At 40.5% G+C, this 26,784-nt stretch overlaps 1 protein-coding gene across 1 annotated transcript; it reads left to right on the plus strand.

Moving 5' to 3' along the window:
* Positions 1–530: 530 nt before the first annotated feature.
* On the plus strand, positions 531–25,899 carry LOC134316079 (solute carrier organic anion transporter family member 1C1-like). The gene is made up of 13 exons (XM_062996475.1): positions 531–672; positions 2,804–2,936; positions 3,028–3,155; positions 5,631–5,783; positions 6,102–6,200; positions 7,742–7,972; positions 12,528–12,692; positions 13,364–13,559; positions 13,831–13,996; positions 16,239–16,423; positions 16,920–16,984; positions 20,527–20,644; positions 23,648–25,899. The coding sequence occupies exons 1-13, from the start codon at positions 531–533 to the stop codon at positions 23,988–23,990; spliced, it is 2,124 nt and encodes a 707-aa protein (XP_062852545.1). The 3' UTR covers positions 23,991–25,899.
* The last annotated feature ends 885 nt before the right edge of the window (positions 25,900–26,784 follow it).

Here is a 26,784-nt window from a genome sequence, read left to right on the forward strand (position 1 = left end):
CCATTGCAGCGACTTGTACCCATGGTTTAATCTTGGTTAAAAGAAACTCCAGTGACCTGCTCATAGCTCTGACCTCAGCCCCACCAAACAGCTTTGGAATGAACTGGAACATCAACTGAGGCTTTCTTGACCAACATTAGTGCCCAGCTATACAAATGCTTTTTCAAATGGGTACAAATTTTCACAGCCTTCTTAGAAGTTAATATTTGAAATGGGATGTTCAACAATTTAATGGTCAGATGTCCTCATACTTGTATTTATATAGTGTATATTTTTGCTTCAAAGCTTCTTCTAATTATTTCTAGAGTAAAATGGTTTACCCATCTCAAGAGGACGATGGTAGAGTCAGGAGCCAACAGGCACTGTGTGACCCCGAAACGGAGACCACCAAGAGTCGCTGCTGCTCGGGTCTCAGGGTACAAACATGTTTGTGTTGTCTTTGGTGTTCTTTATGTAACTAATACTGTTAAAGTCCCAAATAACTTGCCAAAATGTTCTCACTGATGTCCTCTCTTCTGTTAACCCTACAGATGTTTATTGTGTCTCTGTCGTTCGCCTACTTTATGAAAGCCTTTTCTGGATCCTACATGAAGAGTGCCATCACTCAGATAGAAAGGAGGTTTGGCCTGTCCAGCTCTCTCAGTGGCCTTGTGGATGGCAGCTTTGAGATGGGTACAAAATGATTTTCATTGGTGTGGTCACTAATCACTGCTTTAGAGGCTTCCTCAAATCTAAACTGGAATCACACACCAATCAGCCATAACATTAAAACCACCTCCTTGTTTCTACACTCACTGTCCATTTTATCAGCTCCACTTACCATATAGAAGCACTTTGTAGTTCTACAATTACTGATTGTAGTCCATCTGTTTCTCTGCATGCTTTGTTAGCCCCCTTTCACCCTGTATTATTTAGGTGGTGGATCATTCTCAGCACTGCAGTGACACTGACATGGTGGTGGTGTGTTAGTGTGTGTTGTGCTGGTATGAGTGGATCAGACACAGCAGCGCTGCACCTCACTATCACTGCTGGACTGAGAATAGTTCATCAACCAAAAATATATCCAACCAACAGCGCCCTATGGGCAGCGTCCTGTGACCACAGATGAAGGTCTAGAAGATGACCAACTCAAACAGCAGCAATAGATGAGCGATCGTCTCTGACTTTACATCTACAAGGTGAACCAACTAGGTAGTGTCTAATAGAGTGGACAGTGAGTGGACATGGTATTTAAAAACTCCAGCAGCGCGGCTGTGTCTGATCCACTCATACCAGCACAGTCACTGCAGTGCTGAGAATCATCCACCACCTAAATTACCTGCTCTGTGGTGGTCCTGTGAGGGTCCTGACCATTGAAGAACAGAGGGAAAGCAGACTACAAAGTGCTTCTATATGGTAAGTAGAGCTGATAAAATGGACAGTGAGTGTAGAAACAATGAGGTGGTTTTAATGTTATGGCTGATCAGTGTATAGTTTAGATAGCTGAATGAACAATTTATTTTCCAATTTGCTCCCAATTTAGTCTCCAATTCCATGTTGGCATCATGCTGATAGTGCTGCTTCCCACACTAGCCGAGGAGGGCTGAGGCTATCATGCCCCGTCCGACACACACGGTCGCCAGCAACATCTTTTTAACTACCTGCTGTAGGGTCTCAGAGAGAGCTGCAATGCATTCAGAGAGACATGCTAAGCTTTCTCATTCCAGTGTCATGGTCAAAAAGAGATTCCAATATCTTACACCACAACTATTAAACTAATGTAAAACTCCAAAGAGTTTTTATATGGTTTTAGTTAGGAAGGCTCCAAAATTAATTTCATATGATGATAAATGGGCATTAATCCGAAGAATGTGCCAAGTATAGATTTAGTACTTATTTTATACGTTTTTCTACACGGGGGGAGGTAATCACCCCGTCTTTCTTTTGTATCTCATCTTCAAATAAGAATACAATTATATCCATAAAACAAACTGTTAACATCTTCCTGACCCATTTGACCACCATTATCTCCAACCAGCAGGTGTGCTAATAATTTCTTCTCTTTTTTTTTTAAAGAATACAGTGAGCTCAACCCGTAAGAGTAGTTTTTCTTTTAACGAACCCAGTAACTTCAGCCCTTCTAATTTTGCAGGAGTGTTTAATCTTTTTCCCCCTCAATTTTCATCCCAATCTAGATGTATCCAACTACCTGATTGCACTACACTTCCTCTCTACTGATGTTGACCTCCACTCTGACTGAGGAGAGCCGAGACTAACACACGCCCAACATGTGTGCAGTATGTGTGCATATGTGGATCAGCTTTGCGCACAGAGAGACGCACCCTGATCACACATTATCCCTCGTCTCTGCCATCAATCAGCCAGCAGAGGTCGTAATTGCATTGGTTATAAGGAGTCCCCTCCAGCACCCACCTTGAACAACAAGCCAATCATTGTTCGTGAAGGCGCCCCGCCCCGTTCGTGAAGGGTGGCAGAGCTGAGATTCGAACCGACAAGTTTGAGATGTCAGCTCTGGTGTGCTAGCGTGTTTACTGCTGCGCCGCCTGAGCACCCCAGGAGTTTTTAATCTTTTAACAAACACAGTAACTTCAGCTCTACTAATCTTAACAGGTGTTTTGATCTTTTTAAAAAAACACAGTAACCTGGTTAGCAGGCCATGAGATCCATGGCTCCAAAGTTTAACAGTTCCCTACAGAGGCATTTTAGATTTTTAATTACTTATTTTATTAAAGGTTTATGCTCTCTGAAAACATTGTTTTTTCTGTGTCCAAATCTCTTGTAATGCCGGTCTCTTCTTTTTAAGGTAACCTGTTATTTCTGGCTCTTGTAAGCCATTTCGGGGCAAAAATGCACAGACCGAGGCTGATCGGCTCCGGATGTTTTCTAATGGCTGTTGGCTCTGCTATTACTGGATTACCACATTTCTTCATGGAACGGTACATTTACATCATCATTTACTTGTTTATGTTGTCTTTATCCCTTCTTTTGGTTTACAGAACATTTGTTTTATGTGTTGAATTCCTGCAGGTACAAATATGACACAGTGATCCCAGACTTACTGAATGAGAATATCAGCATCGTCGCCTGTCATGACCCCAAAATACAAAGCGTTTATCCAGACCTCGATCTAGAGCATTCAACAGGCTACAGTGCAGGTATCATTTTGTTTAAGTAAATTTATATATAGTTTGAGAGAAACAAGTAATTTTAAATGGCTCGGATTTCTGCATTAATTACTTATGACATTGTATAATATTCATCAAGTCACAGAAATGTATGTTTTGAGTATTTTAATAAAACTAGTAACTCACTGGTACTGTGAGTTATACATTCATACATTTGTTAAACAATATATACAATATAAAACGCAATATATACCCCAAACCATATATACCCGAATATATACTTCAAACAATATATACAATATCTACCCCAATATATACTCCAAACAGTATACACATTATATATCCGAATATACCCCAAACAACATATACCCCAAACAATATATACCCCAAACAATATATACCCCAATATATACCCCAAACAATATATACCCCAAACAATATACACCCCAATATACAGTGTATCACAAAAGTGAGTACATCCCTCACATTTCTGCAAATCTTTTATTATATCTTTTCATGGGACAACACTATAGACATGAAACTTGGATATAACTTAGAGTAGTCAGTGTACAGCTTGTATAGCAGTGTAGATTTACTGTCTTCTGAAAATAACTCAACACACAGCCATTAATGTCTAAATGGCTGGCAACATAAGTGAGTACACCCCACAGTGAACATGTCCAAATTGTGCCCAAAGTGTCAATATTTTGTGTGACCACCATTATTATCCAGCACTGCCTTAACCCTCCTGGGCATGGAATTCACCAGAGCTGCACAGGTTGCTACTGGAATCCTCTTCCACTCCTCCATGATGACATCACGGAGCTGGTGGATGTTAGACACCTTGAACTCCTCCACCTTCCACTTGAGGATGCGCCACAGGTGCTCAATTGGGTTTAGTCCATCACCTTTACCTTCAGCTTCCTCAGCAAGGCAGTTGTCATCTTGGAGGTTGTGTTTGGGGTCGTTATCGTGTTGGAAAACTGCCATGAGGCCCAGTTTTCGAAGGGAGGGGATCATGCTCTGTTTCAGAATGTCACAGTACATGTTGGAATTCATGTTTCTCTCAATGAACTGCAGCTCCCCAGTGCCAGCAACACTCATGCAGCCCAAGAGCATGATGCTACCACCACCATGCTTGACTGTAGGCAAGATACAGTTGTCTTGGTACTTCTCACCAGGGCGCCGCCACACATGCTGGACACCATCTGAGCCAAACAAGTTTATCTTGTTCTCGTCAGACCACAGGGCATTCCAGTTATCCATGTTCTTGGACTGCTTGTCTTCAGCAAACTGTTTGCGGGCTTTCTTGTGCGTCAGCTTCCTTCTGGGATGACGACCATGCAGTGTGCGGCGTATGGTCTGAGCACTGACAGGCTGACCTTCCACGTCTTCAACCTCTGCAGCAATGCTGGCAGCACTCATGTGTCTATTTTTTAAAGCCAACCTCTGGATATGACGCCGAACACGTGGACTCAACTTCTTTGGTCGACCCTGGCGAAGCCTGTTCCAAGTGGAACCTGTCCTGGAAAACCGCTGTATGACCTTGGCCACCATGCTGTAGCTCAGTTTCAGGGTGTTAGCAATCTTCTTATAGCCCAGGCCATCTTTGTGGAGAGCAACAATTCTATTTCTCACATCCTCAGAGAGTTCTTTGCCATGAGGTGCCATGTTGAATATCCAGTGGCCAGTATGAGAGAATTGTACCCAAAACACCAAATTTAACAGCCCTGCTCCCCATTTACACCTGGGACCTTGACACATGACACCAGGGAGGGACAACGACACATATGGGCACAATTTGGACATGTTCACTGTGGGGTGTACTCACTTATGTTGCCAGCTATTTAGACATTAATGGCTGTGTGTTGAGTTATTTTCAGAAGACAGTAAATCTACACTGCTATACAAGCTGTACACTGACTACTCTAAGTTATATCCAAGTTTCATGTCTATAGTGTTGTCCCATGAAAAGATATAATAAAATATTTGCAGAAATGTGAGGGGTGTACTCACTTTTGTGATACACTGTATACCCCAAACAATATATACCCCAATATACACCCCAAACAATATATACCCCAAACAATATATACAATATACACCCGAATATATACCCCAAACAATATATACAATATATACCCCAAACAACTGGGGTAAAGGGCTTGGCTAAGAACCCAGCAGTGGCATCCTGACATCGGTGACGCTTGAGTCCTTCATCTTCAGCTAAACCCAAATAAACCGCCACCCAGTGGTAAAAAAATTAGATTTTTGTTTTACTGTTGTGCAATCTGATAACCAGAGACACCAACATTTTGACTTTTAAAATTATGTGTTCAGTAAAAATGAAGAACTACAGACTGTGACCTGGATAAAAACTAAACCACAGTGCAGGAGTAGCTTATGCAAAAATCATTTATTTTACCATTTATTCAAAAGAATGAAAGGGATGATTGTATTATTTTATTATGTAGTGCCTGTATTGATGAGTTTTGTTTATTACAGAATCAGAATGTGTGAAGGAACCCGACTCCTATATATGGGTTTATGTGTTTTTGGGAAATGCTCTTCGTGGAATTGGTGAAACACCAGTCATGCCACTTGGGATCTCGTACATTGATGACTTTGCCAAAGCAGAAAACTCAGCGTTTTACATAGGTAATTTATTATTATTATTATTATTATTATTATTATTATTTGCAACCCCCCCCCTCCCCATGTTCACCCCAATGTAGTTGAATCCAATTACCCGATCTGTGTTTCTGCCTTAATTGCTACTCATGACCGAGAAGGGCAGTATAGATTTGATTGTAAATGATTACATTGTAATTAAATTATTATTTATTTTTCTTTGATTTATATTCAAATTAAGCTTTTTTTAAAGATTAAAAAGAAAGTGAATTTAAGCATGATTAAAATGTTGCTACTTTATGAGATGATTATTGTCTGTTGGTTTTCTTATATGTCCTATAACAGCATGCATTCAGACAATCACATTGCTGGGGCCGATGTTCGGATACCTGATGGGCTCCATGTGTGCCAAACTGTACGTTGATATTGGATTTGTTGACACTGGTAAGTGCTCACTTTAATATTGTACTAAAATAGTATAGTTTATAACTTAGAATGTGGCATCTAGGAGCACTTTTAATATCAAATCTCTTACTGTCTTTTGGGGGGACACTTTCTTGCCACCTTTACTATTTAGCTCACTTCACAGCCTTTTATTGAGCTGGCAGGGAAATAAACCCAGAATACATTATACCATCATTAAACCCCTTTTTTATGGAGTAAAATGTGTGTTGAATTGTTATTCTGCTAGAAGATACCCAAGTTTTTTCTGGGCAGATGCAGTCAGATGTGTATTCAAATCTTTTGTTATTTTATGTAATGTATTATATCCAGCATTGAAAATAAACAAAAAGAAAGACTCACACATTATTCACCATGCTTAAGAGTGTGGATTAGATTTGTAGAGCTTATCTCTCTCTCAATGCCGCTGCCACCCCTCACCCCCTATCGAGAAGAGCTGAAACTGTCATGCGCTTCTTTTCACCTGTCAGGGGCGGTGTCTGACAGATTGGTCACCAGAGGCCGCACTTACACCAGCAATAAGAAACCCTGTTTCAGCCATTGTCCCTCCCCTACAGACACAGCCAGTTGTGTATCTCTGTAGGCACCCAGCTTGCTGATAGCAGAGCTCAAATTCGAACTCAAGAGCTCACAATCTCAGCACTGGTGGACTAGCTTGTTGTACCACTGTGCTACACTAGTAATACGACATGATGTTTTTCTGCTTCAATAAAAACCCTTTTAATAAGCAAAATGACCTACTTAGGCATGTAGCTAATGCTTGATTCATAAAAGTCCTCACACTTTTATTTTATTAGGCTTTTGTGTTACCTCAAACTTATAATCCATGGAAACATCATGGCCACATATGAGTTCCTAAATAAGTTTATTATAAAATAAAATAAGCTGATTTAAATTTTGTTTATGTGTTCAAATTCTATGAATGCTTAATAACAAGTTAATTATATTTCTTCATCACAGTTTATAGATAGCATTGAATTTAGCGAATTCATGCATTTTTATAACTTGTTGTCTATTACATAGGGTGCTAATAATTCTGCAGCTAACTTCATACGACCCCCACTTATTATGACCACTGTATCACTATGACCACTGATTAAGGTCTCTAAGATGACCAACTCAAACAGCAGCAGTAGATGAACGGTCGTCTCTGACTTTACATCTAATAGAGTGGACAGTAAGTGGACACGGTATTTAAAAACTCCAGCAGTGCTGCTGTGTCTGATCCACTCATACCAGCACAACACACACTAACACACCACCACCATGTCAGTGTCACTGCAGTGCTGAGAATGATCCACCACCTAAATAATATCTGCTCTGTGGTGGTCCTGTGGGGTCCTGACCATTGAAGAACAGGGTGAAAGCAAGCTTAATGAAATAACTAAGGGGAAATTAAAATTTGACATATGTGTACACTACACTCAAGGTGTGAATTCACCTTTAAAAGGATGCCCACTTATTACCTGTGCACAACATGTCATTATTTATTACTTCAGTAAAAAAACATGTTTCTTTTGTAGACAAGTTGTCCATCACCCCAAATGATGCTCGATGGGTTGGTGCTTGGTGGTTGGGGTTCTTTGTGTCATCCATCTTCATGCTTGTGGCTGGTATTCCTTTTTGGTTTCTTCCTCGCTCTTTGCCGAAGCAGGAAGAGGGAAACGAAGACGCTTCAACCCCTTACTTTGGCAACCAGGAACACAGTGATCATTTCACTTCATCATCTGTAAAACTGGTTGTTATGGCAAAAGGTACTTCAGTAATCTAGTATAGACATCTAGTAAATAAAGTGCAGGTTAAATTGTACCTAAAGTATTTTTTTAATGTTTAAAATGTTTTAAGTCAAATTATTTCTATATTTCAGACAGCATATGTTCAGGTTCACATCACTTAATGAGGGACATGATTGTTAGCCAAACACATCCGTAGGCAAACCTTGTTTATATAATAACATACCCTGTAAGAGCTGATATGCTGATGCTATACATGGATTAGGCATAACATTATGACCACCTTCCTAATATTGTGTTGGTCCCTTTTTTGCTGCCAAAACAGCCCTGACCCATCAAGGCATGGAGCCTGACACCTTTCTATCAGAACCAGCATTAACTTCTTCAGCAGTTTGAGCTACAGTAGCTCGTCTGTTGGATCGGACCACACGAGCCAGCCTTCGCTCCCCACGTGTATCAATGAGCCTTGGCCGCCAATGGCCCTCTCGCCGGTTTACCACTGTTCCTTCCTTGGACCACTTTTGATAGATACTGACCACTGCAGACCGGGAACACCCCACAAGAGCTGCAGTTTTGGAGATGCTCTGACCCAGTCGTCTAGCCATCACAATTTGGTCCTCGTCAAACTCACTCAAATCCTCACGCTCGCCCATTTTTTAACACAGGGAAGGAGTTGTAAATAGGCGGGACAGGGGCATAATATAGTTTATATCAGAATACATCAGCACACACAAGTTTTACAGTATTTCTGACCTTATCGTTCTCTACAAAACATAATACCAACATTACATTGCAAAAAATATTTATTAACCTCCAACTCACTATAGAACAATCCATGCTGGTCGCGTAGATAAATCCACTCAGATTCATTTATTTTTCCTTGATTTTACGCTGCACATCAGCACACAAACTTTGATCGCTCGCCACTTGTTGACGTGCATTTTTGGATGTGGTATCATTAAACCTTTCATCACTTCTCGCGTTTGTTTGAGAGACCAGAGAAGCTCGTCTGAGATTCCAGTTGGTGATAGATGGTGTAGTGTGAAACCCTCTATCGCCGATCAGTTGTGTAGTGTGAAATACAAAAAAACTACTTGAAAGACTCCCGATTACAAGAGATCCAGTTGTGTAGTGTGAACTGTACAGCGACCTGACGACTTGGAAAGTCATGTAGTGTGAACTTGGCATAACCCAGAGCTGGACTGGGTTAGAGCTTATGCCCTAAACTTTTGTCTAGACCGTATAAAGGCTGTCCTTTCTTGAGTTTTCTTTTTCTAATAATGCATTTATTCATTTCCCAATCAAATCATATTAAATTTTTTCGTCTTTTTCCTCTACTGCTACAGACTCCTACCCTGACCAAGAAGGGCTGTAGCTAACGACACATGTGGAGTTACCAATCACTTCTTTTTACTTTCCAGAAATGAGTTCACATGGAGAGCATTGTCACACATTTAGAGTCATGCACTGCTCTTTGTTATTTACCATCTCTGCAGGTACCTTTGACCAGCCAGCAGAGGCCACAATCTCTATCCCTCCTAAAAGACAGCCCATTATGGCTGTGAAGATGCCTGACAGGCTGGGCAAGCTGTAGCCTAGTGGTTAAGGCACAGGACTAGTAATCCAAAGGTTGCTGGTTTAAGCCCCACCACTGCTAGGTTACTGCTCAGTTGCTCAGACTGTATACTGTAATGTAAGTCGCTTTGGGTAAAGGCGTCTGCTAAATGCTGAAAATGTAAATGTAAAATGATACCACAGCTGATATTCTAACTCAGATCTTATTGGCGGTGTACTAGCACGTTAGATCTCCACCTAAGCTCTGGTTTACCAATGTTTTAAGTTTTTATATGGAATGAATGGTGGTTTGGTGAAGTATTATGATCTTTATAATCTTTTATAAGCTTTATAATACTTTCCACACTGACATATATCAAGTTGTTTATCAGATCGTAAAGTTACTGCTTGACTTAGATGGGAAGGATTTACACCGATCAGCCATAAAATTAAAACCACCTCCTTGTTTCTACACTCACTGTCAATTTTATCAGCTCCACTTACCATATAACTGTACCATATTACTGTAGTCCATCTGTTTCTCTACAAACTTTGTTAGCACCTTTCATGCTGTTCTTCAATGGTCAGGACCCCCACAGGACCACTACAGAGTAGGTATTATTTAGGTGGTGGATCATTCTCAGCACTGCAGTGACACTGACATGGTGGTGGTGTGTTAGTGTTTGTTGTGCTGGTATGAGTGGATCAGACACAGCAGCGCTGCACCTCACTATCACTGCTGGACTGAGAATAGTCCACCAACCAAAAACATCCAGCCAACAGTGCCCTGTGGGCAGCGTTCTGTGACCACTGATTAAGGTCTCTGAGATGACCAACTCAAACAGCAGCAATAGATGAGCGATTGACTCTGACTTTACATCTACTAGGTGGACCAACCAGGTTGAGTGTCTAATAGAGTGGACAGTGAGTGGACACGGTATTTAAAAACTCCAGCAGTGCTGCTGTGTCTTATCCACTCATACCAGCACAACACACACTAACACACCACCACCATGTCAGTGTCACTGCAGTGCTGAGAATGATCCACCACCTAAATAATACCTGCTCTGTGGTGGTCCTGTGGGGGTCCTGACCATTGAAGAACAGGGTGAAAGCAGGTTAAAAAAGTATGTACAGAAACAGATGGACTACAGTCAGTAATTGTAGAACTACCATGCTTCTATATGGCTTTTATGGTTTGAATGTTATGGCTGATCGGAGTATATATATATACAGTATATATATATATACCTGTATATATATATATATATATATATATATATACAGTGTATCACAAAAGTGAGTACACCCCTCACATTTCTGCAGATATTTAAGTATATCTTTTCATGGGACAACACTGACAAAATGACACTTTGACACAATGAAAAGTAGTCTGTGTGCAGCTTATATAACAGTGTAAATTTATTCTTCCCTCAAAATAACTCAATATACAGCCATTAATGTCTAAACCACCAGCAACAAAAGTGAGTACACCTCTTAGTGAAAGTTCCTGAAGTGTCAATATTTTGTGTGGCCACCATTATTTCCCAGAACTGCTTTAACTCTCCTGGGCATGGAGTTTACCAGAGCTTCACAGGTTGCCACTGGAATGCTTTCCACTCCTCCATGACGACATCACGGAGCTGGCGGATATTCGAGACTTTGCGCTCCTCCACCTTCCGCTTGAGGATGCCCCAAAGATGTTATATTGGGTTTAGGTCTGGAGACATGCTTGGCCAGTCCATCACCTTTACCCTCAGCCTCTTCAATAAAGCAGTGGTCGTCTTAGAGGTGTGTTTGGGGTCATTATCATGCTGGAACACTGCCCTGCGACCCAGTTTCCAGAGGGAGGGGATCATGCTCTGCTTCAGTATTTCACAGTACATATTGGAGTTCATGTGTCCCTCAATGAAATTTAACTCCCCAACACCTGCTGCACTCATGCAGCCCCAGACCATGGCATTCCCACCACCATGCTTGACTGTAGGCATGACACACTTATCTTTGTACTCCTCACCTGATTGCCGCCACACATGCTTGAGACCATCTGAACCAAACAAATTAATCTTGGTCTCATCAGACCATAGGACATGGTTCCAGTAATCCATGTCCTTTGTTGACATGTCTTCAGCAAACTGTTTGCGGGCTTTCTTGTGTAGAGACTTCAGAAGAGGCTTCCTTCTGGGGTGACAGCCATGCAGACCAATTTGATGTAGTGTGCGGCGTATGGTCTGAGCACTGACAGGCTGACCCCCCACCTTTTCAATCTCTGCAGCAATGCTGACAGCACTCCTGCGCCTATCTTTCAAAGACAGCAGTTGGATGTGACGCTGAGCACGTGCACTCAGCTTCTTTGGACGACCAACGCGAGGTCTGTTCTGAGTGGACCCTGCTCTTTTAAAACGCTGGATGATCTTGGCCACTGTGCTGCAGCTTAGTTTCAGGGTGTTGGCAATCTTCTTGTAGCCTTGGCCATCTTCATGTAGCGCAACAATTCGTCTTTTAAGATCCTCAGAGAGTTCTTTGCCATGAGGTGCCATGTTGGAACTTTCAGTGACCAGTATGAGAGAGTGTGAGAGCTGTACTACTAAATTGAACACACCTGCTCCCTATGCACACCTGAGACCTAGTAACACTAACAAATCACATGACATTTTGGAGGGAAAATGACAAGCAGTGCTCAATTTGGACATTTAGGGGTGTAGTCTCTTAGGGGTGTACTCACTTTTGTTGCCGGTGGTTTAGACATTAATGGCTGTATATTGAGTTATTTTGAGGGAAGAATAAATTTACACTGTTATATAAGCTGCACACAGACTACTTTTCATTGTGTCAAAGTGTCATTTTGTCAGTGTTGTCCCATGAAAAGATATACTTAAATATCTGCAGAAATGTGAGGGGTGTACTCACTTTTGTGATACACTGTATATATATATTTTTTTTTTATTTTTTTTTTTTTTTTACAATTGCATTTTTAATTTAGAGAACAGAATAACAAAAACACATCTGTGTTTATTTGCAGGTTTTTTGCCCTCATTAAAGCAGCTGTTAGGAACCCCGACCTACGTCCTTCTGCTGTGTGGGAAAACCTTCTTCATCAGCTCTTTAATCGGCCTCTTCACCTTTACAGCTAAATACATGGAGCTGCAGTTCGGCCAGTCTGCTTCCAGAGCAAACTTTCTCATCGGTGAGTATCTCTCACATTACTATTCTGGATCATTCAGACAAAAATGCATTAGTTTCTCAATGAATGATGTAACTAATCTTTATCATCACATTCCATCTCAGGAGAGTAGTTTTAGTACTAAAAGCGTTCTTTGTTTAGTACTGATTCAGCCAGTATGAATAAAGATCAAATACAACATACATCTGCATGGTAGTATTAAAATTGTTTTGTTTAAATTAAAGGTTCACAGTTCGGCATCATGGAATTACTGTAGATAATTTTATATAAAACAAAATAAAATCATATTTTCTGCCTGCATGACCTCATATTAAGATCTGTATCGTGTATAGAGAGTCACACACAGATCCCTCTTATCCTCACCACTGTGAAGGTGCCCATTAAAATACAAATAATTTGACATTTGATAAAAGAGCAAAATATGAAGTTAAAAAGTTAAAGTGAAACTAACCTAAATTAAATAAATGCATTTTTTAATTGTATTTAGTAGATTAGTGGATTAACTGTTTATTATGTGTTTAGATGGATTGTATTTATGCTTTTGTCCATAATATCTATTTTATATAATCAGGTTTTTTAATTGATTTATGAGTTTCACAATTCATAGATCAATAAAAAAAGTCATTGATCTGTCTGTAGCTCTTCGTCAGGTCTCTTGCTCTGTGTTCCTGTAGGAGTGCTGAACCTGCCCGCAGGGGCGCTGGGTACATTTCTGGGTGGTTTGTTGATGAAGAGGTACAAGTTAAGTGTGGTATCAGGAGCTCAGCTCTCCTTCCTCACATCCTTCTTGACCTTCCTCCTCATCCTCCTGCAGTTCGGCAACAAGTGTGACAACGTGCGCCTGGCTGGCCTTACCATCTCTTATAATGGGTATCAGAATTCATTTCAGTATAACAAAAATCTGATGGTCTAAATTTGTTAAAGAAAGCAGAAATAAATTAGATCAGAACATTTTTAATAAATGTTTAAAAAAGCTTTGCTTAAAAAAAATTTGTAAAGTACATTTTGGTTATTAGACTGGTTATTAAAAAAGTAATAATAATCCACAGCAGCGGAATCATCCACTATACTGTTTATAAACTTGAGCCTTTTAATGAACTGTTAAGTAGTTTTAATATTTATTTTTTTCTTTTCGTCTCAGGACACGTCAGATTTCATCTGATGAACAAGCTCTGTTCTCCGAGTGTAATCAGAACTGTTCATGTTCTGCAGCTGAGTGGGACCCTGTGTGTTCTGATGATGGCATTACGTTCATGTCTCCCTGCCTGGCAGGATGTACAAGCTCCACAGGACAGGGCAAAAGCATGGTAAAATTAACAGAACAAAACAATAAAACAAATCCCACAGTGACACTGTTTTACTTTGAGAGTTTATCTGAAAGTAGAGAATGTGTGTGTATATACTGGTGCTGGTCATAAAATTAGAATATCATGGAAAAGTTGATTTATTTCAGTAATTCCATTCAAAAAGTGAAACTTGTATATTATATTCATCCATTACACACAGACTGATATATTTCAAATGTTTATTTCTTTTAATGTTGATGATTATAACTGACAACTAATGAAATTCAGTATCTCAGAAAATTTGAATATTGTGAGAAGGTACAATATTGAAGACACCTGGTGCCACACTCTAATCAGCTAATTAACTCAAAACACCTGCAAAGGCCTTTAAATGGTCTCTCAGTCTAGTTCTGTAGGCTACACAATCATGGGGAAGACTGCTGACTTGACAGTTGTCCAAAAGACGACCATTGACACCTTGCACAAGGAGGGCAAGACACAAAAGGTCATTGCTAAAGAGGCTGGCTGTTCACAGAGCTCTGTGTCCAAGCACATTAATAGAGAGGCGAAGGGAAGGAAAAGATGTGGTAGAAAAAAGTGTACAAGCAATAGGGATAACCGCACCCTGGAGAGGATTATGAAACAAAACCCATTCAAAAATGTGGGGGAGATTCACAAAGAGTGGAATGCAGCTGGAGTCAGTGCTTCAAGAACCACCACGCACAGACGTGTGCAAGACATGGGTTTCAGCTGTCGCATTCCTTGTGTCAAGCCACTCTTGAACAAGAGACAGCGTCAGAAGCGTCTCACCTGGGCTAAAGACAAAAAGAACTGCTGAGTGGTCCAAAGTTATGTTCTCTGATGAAAGTAAATTTTGCTTTACCTTTGGAAATCAAGGTCCCAGAGTCTGGAGGAAGAGAGGAGAGGCACAGAATCCACGTTGCTTGAGGTCCAGTGTAAAGTTTCCACAGTCAGTGATGGTTTGGAGTGCCATGTCATCTGCTGGTGTTGGTCCACTGTGTTTTCTGAGGTCCAAGGTCAACGCAGCCGTTTACCAGGAAGTTTTAGAGCACTTCATGCTTCCTGCTGCTGACCAACTTTATGGAGATGCAGATTTCATTTTCCAACAGGACTTGGCACCTGCACACAGTGCCAAAGCTACCAGTACCTGGTTTAAGGACCATGGTGTCCCTGTTCTTAATTGGCCAGCAAACTCGCCTGACCTTAACCCCATAGAAAATCTATGGGGTATTGTGAAGAGGAAGATGCGATACACCAGGCCCAACAATTCAGAAGAGCTGAAGGCCACTATCAGAGCAACCTGGGCTCTCATAACACCTGAGCAGTGCCACAGACTGATCGACTCCATGCCACGCCGCATTGCTGCAGTAATCCAGGCAAAAGGAGCCCCAACTAAGTATTGAGTGCTGTACATGCTCATACTTTTCATCTTCATACTTTTCAGTTGGCAAACATTTCTAAAAATCCTTTTTTGGCTGGCAGAAAAAATTTTCATCAGTTACAAAATACGAGGGATTTTTCCGCCCTTTATAGTTTCACTGGAAGAGGTGAGGGTGGAGGAGGAGTAATTGGTCGTATCTGAGAGACTGAGAGACGCTTATAGATCAGATTTAGCACCATCTGATTTCCACCTTTTTGGACGCTTAAAGAAGCTTTAAGGGGAAGAAGATTTTTATGTGATGATGATGTGAAAGCAGCGATGCTCAACCAAAAACATTGTTTGCTGATGGCATTAAAAAGTTGGTACGACGCTGGAAAAATGATTCGGAAGGGGATGATGTTGAAAAGTGATGTCATTTTTTTTTTTTTAATTCAAAGATAATTTGAAAGATAAGAAAGTGTGGAATTTTTTTGAAGAACCCTCGTACTGGTAATAACTTAATAAAAACATGGTCTGGCACTGCGGATGAGTTCTGCTGTGGCGGCTTCTATATACAGGAGCCAAAATAAATAAATAAAAATAAAAATAAATAAATAAATACATCACACAGTAATACATTCGATAGATAGCAACTTAAGCACTTTACAATAACGTTACACATTGTGTATTGTGTAAATATTTGTGTAAATATTTAATATTTATTGCAGAACTTAATAATGGAAAACTATTTAATAAAACGAATTGTATTTAATAAAACAGTAAAAATGATCAAACAAGTTAAAACTAGATGAACTTTAGCTAGTATTTTATTTCTGGGTTGTTTTTTTTTTTTTAAACAGTAGCTGTGTTTGTGTTTTTCAGGCGTTTCATAACTGCAGTTGTGTGTTGAATCCATCACCAGTAGAGGGCAGTACGTCTGTATCTTTGGGTCAGTGTCCTCATGGACCAGCATGCAGTAGAAGCTTCACCTCCTACATGGCCATAGCTGTGCTCAGTTTCTTCATTTGTGCTCTGGGTACCACACCTGCATACATGGTCGCTATACGGTTAGTCAGTCAACAAACAGTCATAACATAAAAGTTCTACAAACATCTGGGCGTGTAATAAGTGGAAGACAGAGACCTGCAGAAGTTCTTCCCTCAGTAAACATTCACTTTCAGTTCTTCCTAACAAGCAGACAGCCATCTAAGAACAGATCTGTTGAAGCCCTGGTAGAGCAAAGATGCGTAGTTGGGACTTAAAGTTCTAAGACAGTAAATGCAGAATTAGTTTCTATTTAAGTACTGATAGACATGGGAAGACCTGCCAGAAGGAGCTTGCAGTGGTCCAGCCTTGAAATTATAAGAAACTGAACTAGAATCTGAGCGGCTTCCATATACGTAGATGAATGCTCAGCATGATTGGGTCATGTTAGCAGCATGAGTCGAGATGGAACACTTGCTATCCAGGACAACACCAAGGTTTTTGATTATTTTTAGATGGTATGAGATCTGAGAGTAATTATGAGCGATGACTAGATCTTGACATGTGGATTTATTGCAGATGCATCAGTCCTGAGCTGAAATCACTGGCTGTGGGAATCCAGACTCTAGTTGTAAGAACTCTAGGTAAGAAAATGTTATATATAAACTCATTCTAATTTTGCTTTTACACAAAGTGTTTCAGATAGTTGGTACTTGGGCATGTTTACCACAGTGCTATATATATTTTTATTTACGGTTAATGTTTGGGAACTGAAATGTACTGAATATTACACAGATCAGACATAACATTATGACCACCTTCCTAATATTGTGTTGGTCCCCCTTTTGCTGCCAAAATAGCCCTGCAACTGTGATGCTCTGTGTATTCTGATACCTTTCTATCAGAACCAGCATTAACTTCTTTAGCAGTTTGAGCTACAGTAGCCACACGGGCCAGCCTTCACTCCCCACGTGCATCAATGAGCCTTGGCCGCCCATGACCCTGTCGCCGGTTTACCACCGTTCCTTCCTTGGACCACTTTTGATAGATACTGACCACTGCAGACTGGGTACACCCCACAAGAGCTGCAGTTTTGGAGATGCTCCAAGATGGCCCTTGTTAAACTCGATCAAATCCTTATGCTTGCCCATTTTTCCTGCTTCTAACACATTAATTTTGAGGATAAAATGTTCACTTGCTGCCTAATATATCCCACCCACTAACAGGTGCCGTGATGAAGAGATCAGTGTTATTCACTTCACCTGTCATAATGTTATGCTTGGTCAGTGTATATGATATTTATACTGAAGGCTGGTTACCAATCTGGGATTGTATGTTGTACTTAATCATAATATGCCACAGATTTAATTGGATGTTTTTTGGCTCTTCTGCACAGTTCAGTCTAATAACAGACATTTTAAACTAACCAGTAACCTCCTCAAGAAGAGGAAGAAGAAGAACCTTTATTATCATTATGCTTGCATACAACGAAATTTAGTGTGACACTCTCCAAAAAAAAGATAAGAGAAAGAAGAAGAAAAAGTATTTACACAATATCTGGATATTTACACAGGATGAACAAGTACAACTGAAGTATGGATTTCGAAAACACATAAGATACATTATGGGTGTGTGTGTATAAAGTGCTCAGATTAGAATATTGGAATGGGTGGAAACTAGGGCTGGCACAGTATCGGTCCAATATTGGCCCAAATCACTGGATCGGATCTCAGAAGGAAAAAAACGTGTAATCCGATCCGATACTGTTGCTTAATGTAAATAACACTTAATGTAAATAAGGCCATTCAGAAATTAAAACACACTGATATACTTAAACTTTTAGCATTTTAAAAAATCATCTATTACTGCCACATCTAAAAGCACTGTTTTACAGCATGTCGTCCAAAGTGTCTACAATTGGAAAATGTGGATGTCAGTCAAATGCGATGGACCAACTAGAATTGATGCAGAGTTTGGCTGACATTTTCCATTAAAGTTCTGTCACGTTAGCCGCTCAGGTGGCGCAGCGGTAAAAGACACGCGCTGCAACCAGAGCTGGATTTCGAAGGAGCGTCGTTTCGAATCCAGCTCTGCCTTCACGGTCGAGGCTGGGCGGCTATGGACAACGATTGGCCTGTTGTCCGGGTAGGGGGCGGGACTTGAGACCGTAGGGGATGCTCTCTTAGGAACGGGGCAGTTGCGCCCTCTGCTGGCTGGTTGGTGGCGCCTGTATGGAGACGGGAGGGGGTGTGGCGGAGTGTGTGATCCTCTGTGCACAGTACTCTGCCACGCTACACTCGTCAAGTGTGGGTGATAAGACGGTCGATTGGCTGTGCACGTTTCGGAGGAGGCGTGGAACGGCCTCGTCAGCCCCAATCAGGAGCAGGAATCCGCACTAATGAGAGGATGATAGATGGAGGATGATAGATGGGACGAAATTGGACGTGCTAAATTTATATAAAAAAATAAAAAATAAAAAAAAAGTTCTGTCACGTTTTTAGATGATTAAAAACCAAAGCGCGCTTATTAAAAACTCTGAAGAGGACGTCTGTGGCTGAACGGGAAACGGTGTAGTTTGTTTTATTTAATAACACTAATGGATAAAATTTCGTTGAGGATGTGAGAGATCTCCAAGCCGGGACAAGATAGATACATTTGTTTATTTTTTTATTATTTATTTGTTTCATTTTTATTGTTTAGAAATAATATTTTTTTATTATTTATTTTATAGTTTTAAGGTGTAGACTTGAGAGTTGACAGATCTAGAATTTTATATTGAAATTATAATTTATTTGTTCAATACAGGTAAAGTTACACTTTAAATTTAATTTTAAATGTTTGTACGGTGCTGTTAAACAGCCAAAAATGCTGCTAAATGTTCTGTGTGTAAAAGTTTAAATAAAAACAGCAGTTTTGCAGAAGTGTGATGTTGTAGGTTCTGTATTTATTCCTTTAGAATATTTGTTTCACAGTCTGAGCGTTGTTATTTAGATAGCTAGTTTAACCATAGTGCATTGAGACATGTATTATTACTGCTTAGTTGTTTGAGAGGAAAAAAGACGGTATCAGATTGGTATCGGTATCGGCAGATACTCAATTTGCAGTATCGGTATCAGACATAAAAAAGTGGTATCGAGCCAGCCTTAGTGTAAACAGTACAGCACACGAAGATTATGAGTAACTGTGTGTGTGTAGCAGTGATGGCATAGTTACCTTGAAAAAGTAATCTGATTACTGATTACTCCTTTAAAAAGTAACTTAGTTACTTTATGGATTACTTGATTTTAAAAGTAACTAAGTTAGATTACAAGTTACTTTATTAGTTATATAATGCGGTCCGCTAATGTATCCCATAATGCAACTGAAGCTGCATAGGCGATTGAAGCGGAATAAGAAACAAGAAAGATAGCGGAAAACGGAGTGTAAGTTCACAAGTGTAAGTAAGATAAATAAAATACATTTTTTTAAAGGCAAATAAATAACAAAAAGACGATAAATATCCTAAATTTTGGCGAGTGGGATTTGTAATGAGTCTGTAACTATGGTGATATTACGTCATCACGTCCCCACGTCATCACTTGACCGGCCGAGTAGTGCATACTTCCTCCAGTCTAGTGCACACTCTGTAAGTATGCGATTCCGGACGCAGCCCGTGACTTAACTGTCGCATAGGACAAACGTCATGCCCCGAGACGCAAAAAGAAAGCAAAAATATATCTTTTTGGATAAGTAACTTTAATCTGATTACTGGATTGGAAATAGTAACGCGTTAGATTACTCGTTACTGAAAAATGTGGTCAGATTAGAGTAAGTAACGCGTTACTAAGTAACGCGTTACGTGACATCAGTGGTGTGTAGAAAGTGAATGTGTACATATGTGCAAAATGCAAAAAGAGAATGAATGCTGGGTAACAGTCTGTGAGAGATAAGTCTAATTTCAATATGGTTTATGAACAAGTGAGTAAATTGGTTGTATGTTGGTTGTGACTGACTTAGAGATTACTGCCATAATTTCATAAACTGTCATTTTTAACTAAATATTTCTCACTACTAAAATCTATCTGATTCTATTTTGTAACACATGTATAATCTATGTGTACATGCGTAACAGCTAGAAATGCTTAGGTATACTATATATTTGTTTTTGTTAAACAACCTTGCTACATGTACTCTTTTTGCTTTGCAGGAGGTATTTCAGCGCCGATGTATTTTGGGGCTCTAATTGACTCAGCTTGTTTGAAATGGGGAATGAAGAAGTGTGGAGGTAGAACAGCATGTCGCATCTATGATACTGACATGTACAGGTCTGTATATGTGTGCTTGGTTTAGTTTTTGTATTAGTGTGAATTAAAAAACAGAAGAGTGGTCCAGTAAAATACTGTCATTTGTGATGGGAGCTTGGATGGTGCGAGTGTTTACACAGAGATGATTGGCTATATGGAAAATGCAGAATTATGTCTGTAAGTTGAAGCTAAATGAGTTATGTAGCAGGTTAGTAAGTCAAAAAAAAGAACTTAATTTATTATTTTTTCCTGACACTTATCCTGGTGGAGATCACAGTGGGTCCTGTGTACCCTGGATTCATTACAGTATTCAAAACACATTTAAATACTTATTCACATCTAACGCCTAGTTCACATTACACGATTTTTGCCCTGATTTTTGCTCGCCGACTGGTCACCGCTAGATGTGGCAGCTCAGAGGTAACTCGGCGTTCGCTCTGGGATCGAAACTCAGCTCTCGGCCGCTAGGTGTGAACTGCTCAACAACTCGATCCGAGCGGAGGAAAAATATCTTGCATGTTAAATATCTGGATCAGTCGTCGACTCAAAATCGTGTAGTGTGAAAGGCGTTGCGATCAGGTTGCGAGTGGCAGCGAGTGCTAGTGTATATCGAACTACAGCCAATGAGAACGCAAGATACGGGGTGAGGGGAAACCCAGGGGAGGTGTGTAAAAATTGAGACAGGGGCATAATATGATTTCTATCAGAATACATCAGCACACACACAAGCTGTACATTATTTTGTGATCTTATCGTCCACGCCAAACCATAATACCAGCACTGTAGCCAAATCCAATCAGATTCATTTATTTTTCCTTCTTGCTTTTAGGCTGCACATCAGCGCACAAACAACTTTGATCGCTCGCTTATTGTTGACGTACATTTTTGGACACGGTATCATTAAACCCCTCGTCACTTCTCGCGTGTGTATTAATGACAAAACATAGTTTGGGAGACCAGACGGACTCGCCTGTGATTCTTCATGGTGGTAGATGGTATAGTGTGTGACCCCCTATCGCCAATCAGTCGTGTAGTGTGAAATACACAACGACTTAAAAAACTGATTGCAAAAGATCCAGTTGTGTAGTGTGAACTGTAAAGAGAACTATACAGAACCATAAAACTGGAGGAAAATGAAACCCCTTAATGATTGTGTTCACCATCACTACTGTTTCACTGGGTTATAAATTTAATGTGATGGGGATGAATTTCCTCAATCATTTATCAACACGGGTGTTTTTTTTGTTTTTTTTTCATCCAAAAGCCCTTGTAACACTTGGAAGTCCTGGAACCTTAACGGCACATGGTATTATAGAATTTTTCTATAAAGTACTATGACATTTTAAATGAAAATCTTGCTGACCATAATCTTGACTGCCGTTGGATCTTTCAGCAAACATAGGAAAAAAAAAGGTTTAATGAGCACTAGTGACTCAAACTAGTTTCCTGGCTTAATCAAATCAAGTCAAATTTATTTGAATAGCATTTTTTACAGTGGACATTGTCTCAAAGCTACTTTACAGAATCCAGGACTGACAGACCAAAAACCCCTGTTGAGCAAGCCAAGGGCAGCAGTGACAAGATAAAACTTCCTTAAAATGACAGGAAGAAGCCGCTCAGGTGGTGCAGCGGTAAAAAGACACGCTGCAACCAGAGCTGAATTCTGAGTACATCGTATCAAATCGAGCTCTGCCTTACCGGTTCGAGTGGCTGTATGAGCAACGATTGGCCGGTTGCTCAGTTGGGGGGCGGGACAAAGAACCGGATGTGGGTCTCTCTCTGTCAGAATGCGATTATGACCTTTGCCGGCTGATTAGAGGCACCTGCACAGAGATGAGGAAGAGTGCCCTTAGGGTGTGTCTCTTCGCATGCAACGCTAGGTGGCGCCACACTCATCAATGTGTGGGTGGCAAAAATGCATCCGGCTGCTGCCCATGTTTCGGAGGGGATATGGGTTAGCTTCGATCTCCTCTGTCAGGGCAGGGTTCGGCATAAACAGAGAGGAAGCACGATGCAAATTGAACAATTGGATGCACTAAAGGGTTTCTTAAAAACCTTAAGAAAAACCAAACTCAGTCAGAATCCATCAATCGTATGTGGCCTGGAGAATCATTTAAATGATCCAGTTTTTTAAAGCTGTGGGTTGAACTTTAATGAAAGTCCACAACAGATACAGTAATGGAGGAACAAAATAGAATCTGGATTGAGAAGTGCACTTACATTTCTTGCTCCTAATAACATCAAGCGTTGTAGGAGAACACTCTGTGCTGGTATTTTGGGAATAAGAGGTTGTACAACATAAAATGATCTAATACTTCTTTTGTTAAAAACAACTTGGAATAAGGGTTATTTTCTTAGAATAAATCTACCTACCTTAATTATACACCGATCAGCCATAACATTAAAACCACCTCCTTGTTCTACACACATTGTCCATTTTATCAGTCCACTCACTGTCCACTCTATTAGTCATCTTCTAGACCTTCATCAGTGGTCAGAGGACGCTGCCCACGGGGCGCTGTTGGCTGGATTTTTTTGGTTGGTGGACTATTCATAGTCCAGCAGTGACAGTGAGGTGTTTTACTCTAGCAGCGCTGCTGTGTCTTATCCACTCATACCAGCACAACACACACCAACACACCACCACCATGTCAGTGTCAGTGCAGTGCTGGGAATGATCCACCACCCAAATAATACCTACTCTGTAGTGGTCCTGTGGTGGTCCTGGGAGTTCTGACTTGTAGAGAAACAGTAGAGAAACAGATGGACTACAGTCTGTAATTGTAGAACTACGAAATGTTCTTTTATATGGTAAGTGGAGCTGATATAATGGACAGTAAGTGTACAAACAAGGAGGTGGTTTTAATGTTATGGCTGATCAGTGTATGTATGATTTATTATACATATTTAGGTGTTACATTGATCAAACCTCAAAAACACAAGTTATTTTTATTTAAATAAAATCTCTACTGTATTTGTGCTTACGTTTTATCTTTAATCCAGTCTCATTTCAATGATTTACAGATTCGCATTCTTTGGCCTGATGACATGTCTATTTGGCTGCTCTCACTTCTTCGAAATTGCCGTCATCATCCTGTTGAGGAAACAGTCCTCTGTGGAAGCCGTCCGAGCCAATCAGAGAGCCAGTCAGGGAACTGAGCTACAAACCTCAAAGCAGCATATTAATTCTGGATCCGAGCCTTGTTCCAATCAATCGCACCATGAGGGAGAAGTTTTGGACTCTGGCAATCACGAACCTAATGAGCATCCGGCCTTCACCAGCAACCAGAATCAGAAAAATAATGAACAAACTGAGTTTGCTGAGAAACATGAAGAAAAAACCGATTCAGAAGTGACTTGTGTATGACGGATGGATGAGAAAACAAATCTTCAGGGAGTTGTTTCAGATACCACTGTACTGTAGCTCAGGGCTGGAACCAGCTATGAGCGGTATAGGTCACTGCAAAGAAATTGTTATTTATATGGACACAAAGAAATCTACAGCCACTAAGAAGAAATTAGGAGGCTTTGCCAAAAGATTAATGACTTTTCCACACTGCCTAATTAATAATAATTATTGTTTGTGTGTTTATTAGGATTTAAATGTCATGTTTTACACTTTTTGGTTACATTCATGACAGGAACGATAGTTACTCATTACACAAGATTCATCAGTTCACAAGGTTATATCAAACACAGTCATGGACAACTTAGTATCTCTAATTAACATCACTTGCATGTCTTTGGACTGTGGGAGGAAACCGGAGCTCCCGGTGGAAACCCACACGGACACGGGGAGAACATGCAAACTCCACACAGAAAGGACCCGGACCGCCCCACCTGGGGATCGAACCCAGGACCTTCTTGCTGTGCTACAGTTCTACCCACTTACCGTGCCACCCAATTCTTGCATGTATAAGTTTACCTAGCCGAGTCGTTTTACTGAAAGTCCTATTCAATCAGTCATTCACTGTCTGTTTTACCACTGCTTCCTCCTATGAAGGGTCACAGTGGGTCCAATTCACTGGGCGAAAGGTAGGAAACACCCCGGACAGGTCACCAGTCCATCACAGGGCAAACACACACACACACACACTCATACCTAGGGCATGTTGTATCTCTATGTGGAAGGAAACCAGAGCACCTGGAGGAAACCCATGCTGACAAGGGGAGAACATGCAAACTTCATGCAAAAAGGACCTAAATCGCTCCACCTGGAAATTGAACCCAGGACCTTGCTATGAGGCAACAGTGCTACCCTCCAAACAACCGTGTCACACTGAAAGTTTTATTTAATTAAAATAAATTCATTACTATTCAGTCACAGACGAACATGCAAAAATCTTCCATAACACCTTCCATACATATGAAGATAGATAGATAGATCTAGAACTGAGTATTTCTTGTAATTTACATAAAATGATTAACAGGTAACTGTAATGACTATGCATGAGGTTTAGTTTCAGTCTAAAGATTGAATAGTAATTAAATTATTAAATAGTGACGTGACAATATTGCACAATGAGGCCAATATAGCCATATATATACATACACATATATACACATATACATACATATACACATATGCAAATACATACATATATATATATACATTTGCACATGCATGTGCATACAAGTACATACACACATGGCTACATTAGGACCCTCAGTCTTTAGCTACAGCCAGCCGTCCCTGCCTGGTGGAGTTGTAGAGCCTAATGGCTCTGGGTACGAAGGACCTTCTAAGCCTGAACTTTGAACTTTGTAGGTATACAGTTACTGACTGTAGCTTATCAATTGCTTTGTATATTCTTTCAACCGCAAGAGTGTACAGAGCAGCGATAAGCATGTATGTCCCAATGAACACAACACCTACAGTAGAGTATAAAACTGGCAGCATCACACAAACAGCAACGTATGTGGTGAAACTGTTTACTGGCCGAGAAACCACATCTTGAAAAAAGATGCATGTTTCAATAAGACAACAATCCTAAACATGCAACCAAAATAACCAAGACCTGCCTGAGCCATTGGCACGGTGGCTCAGTGGGTAGCACTGTCACCTCATAGCAAAAAGTACCTGCGTTCGATACACAGGTGGGGCGGTCCAGGTCCTTTCTGTCTGGAGTTTGCATGTTCTCCCCATGTCTGTGTGGGTTTCCTCCGGGAGTTCCGTTTTCCTCTTATAGTCCAAAGACGTACTGAACTGATAAATCTTGTGTCCTGTCATGAAGGTGTGTAAAATCCTAAAAAATAAAAAATTCTGGATTTTAAAACTGGTAGTCTATGAGAGGAACCCTGTAGACAAAATTCAACCACACAGTGCTACTAAACGTGAATTATTTTTTAGTATAAACGTTTGATTTAAAGTGGATACATGCAATTGAAATTCTATATTGTAATATACACCAGGCATAACATTATGACCACTGACAGGTAAAGTGAATAACACTGATTATCTCTTTATCACGACACCTGTTAGTAGGTGGGACATATGGGCAAGTGTAAGGACTTGTAATGGCTAGACGACTGGGTCAGAGCATCTCCAACTGCAGCTGTTGTGGGGTGTTCCCATTCTGCAGTGGTCAGTATCTATCAAAAGTGGTCCAAGGAAGGAACAATGGTAAACCAGCAACCGGGTCATGGTCAGCCAAGGCTCATTGATGCACGTGGGGAGCGAAGGCTGATGCACGTGGGGAGCGAACTGCTGAAGAAGTTAATGCTGGTTCTGATAGAAAGGTGTCAGAGTACACAGTGCATCACAGTTTGTTGCGTATGGGGCGCAGACCAGTCAGGGTGCCCATGCTGACCCCTATCTAGCCATCTATCTATCTATCCATCCATCCATATATCTATATATCTATATATATTAAGGTGTTCCATACCTTATGCGCAGTGAATCAGACCCACCGCTACCCTGAATACAATAAAGTGGTGGTAAAACAGACAGTAAATAAACAAATGAATATTACATATTGTACTTAATATTCAGGGTTGCCAATAATGTTGACCACAACCGTATATAACAAAATGTTGCCTGAATTTCAAACTTTCTTCAGCTCTTGGATTGCTTACGGTCAGTTTCTAATCTAGTGATCATGTTAAAGCACACTTCAACCTACATCTCATTATATCCACACGCTGCTCTCTGCCTGGCCTGT

The sequence above is a fragment of the Trichomycterus rosablanca genome, chromosome 1 (genome assembly GCF_030014385.1).
Source record: "Trichomycterus rosablanca isolate fTriRos1 chromosome 1, fTriRos1.hap1, whole genome shotgun sequence".
NCBI classification, from domain to species: domain Eukaryota; kingdom Metazoa; phylum Chordata; class Actinopteri; order Siluriformes; family Trichomycteridae; genus Trichomycterus; species Trichomycterus rosablanca.

Excerpts from the sequence above, each read along its gene's own strand:
- LOC134316079 (XM_062996475.1), top strand. The coding sequence starts at position 531 with ATGTTTATTGTGTCTCTGTCGTTCGCCTACTTTATGAAAGCCTTTTCT. Across the intron at positions 3,156-5,630 it reads TTCAACAGGCTACAGTGCAG|AATCAGAATGTGTGAAGGAA; the intron begins GTATCATTTTGT and ends TGTTTATTACAG. Across the intron at positions 13,997-16,238 it reads CAGGACAGGGCAAAAGCATG|GCGTTTCATAACTGCAGTTG; the intron begins GTAAAATTAACA and ends TGTGTTTTTCAG.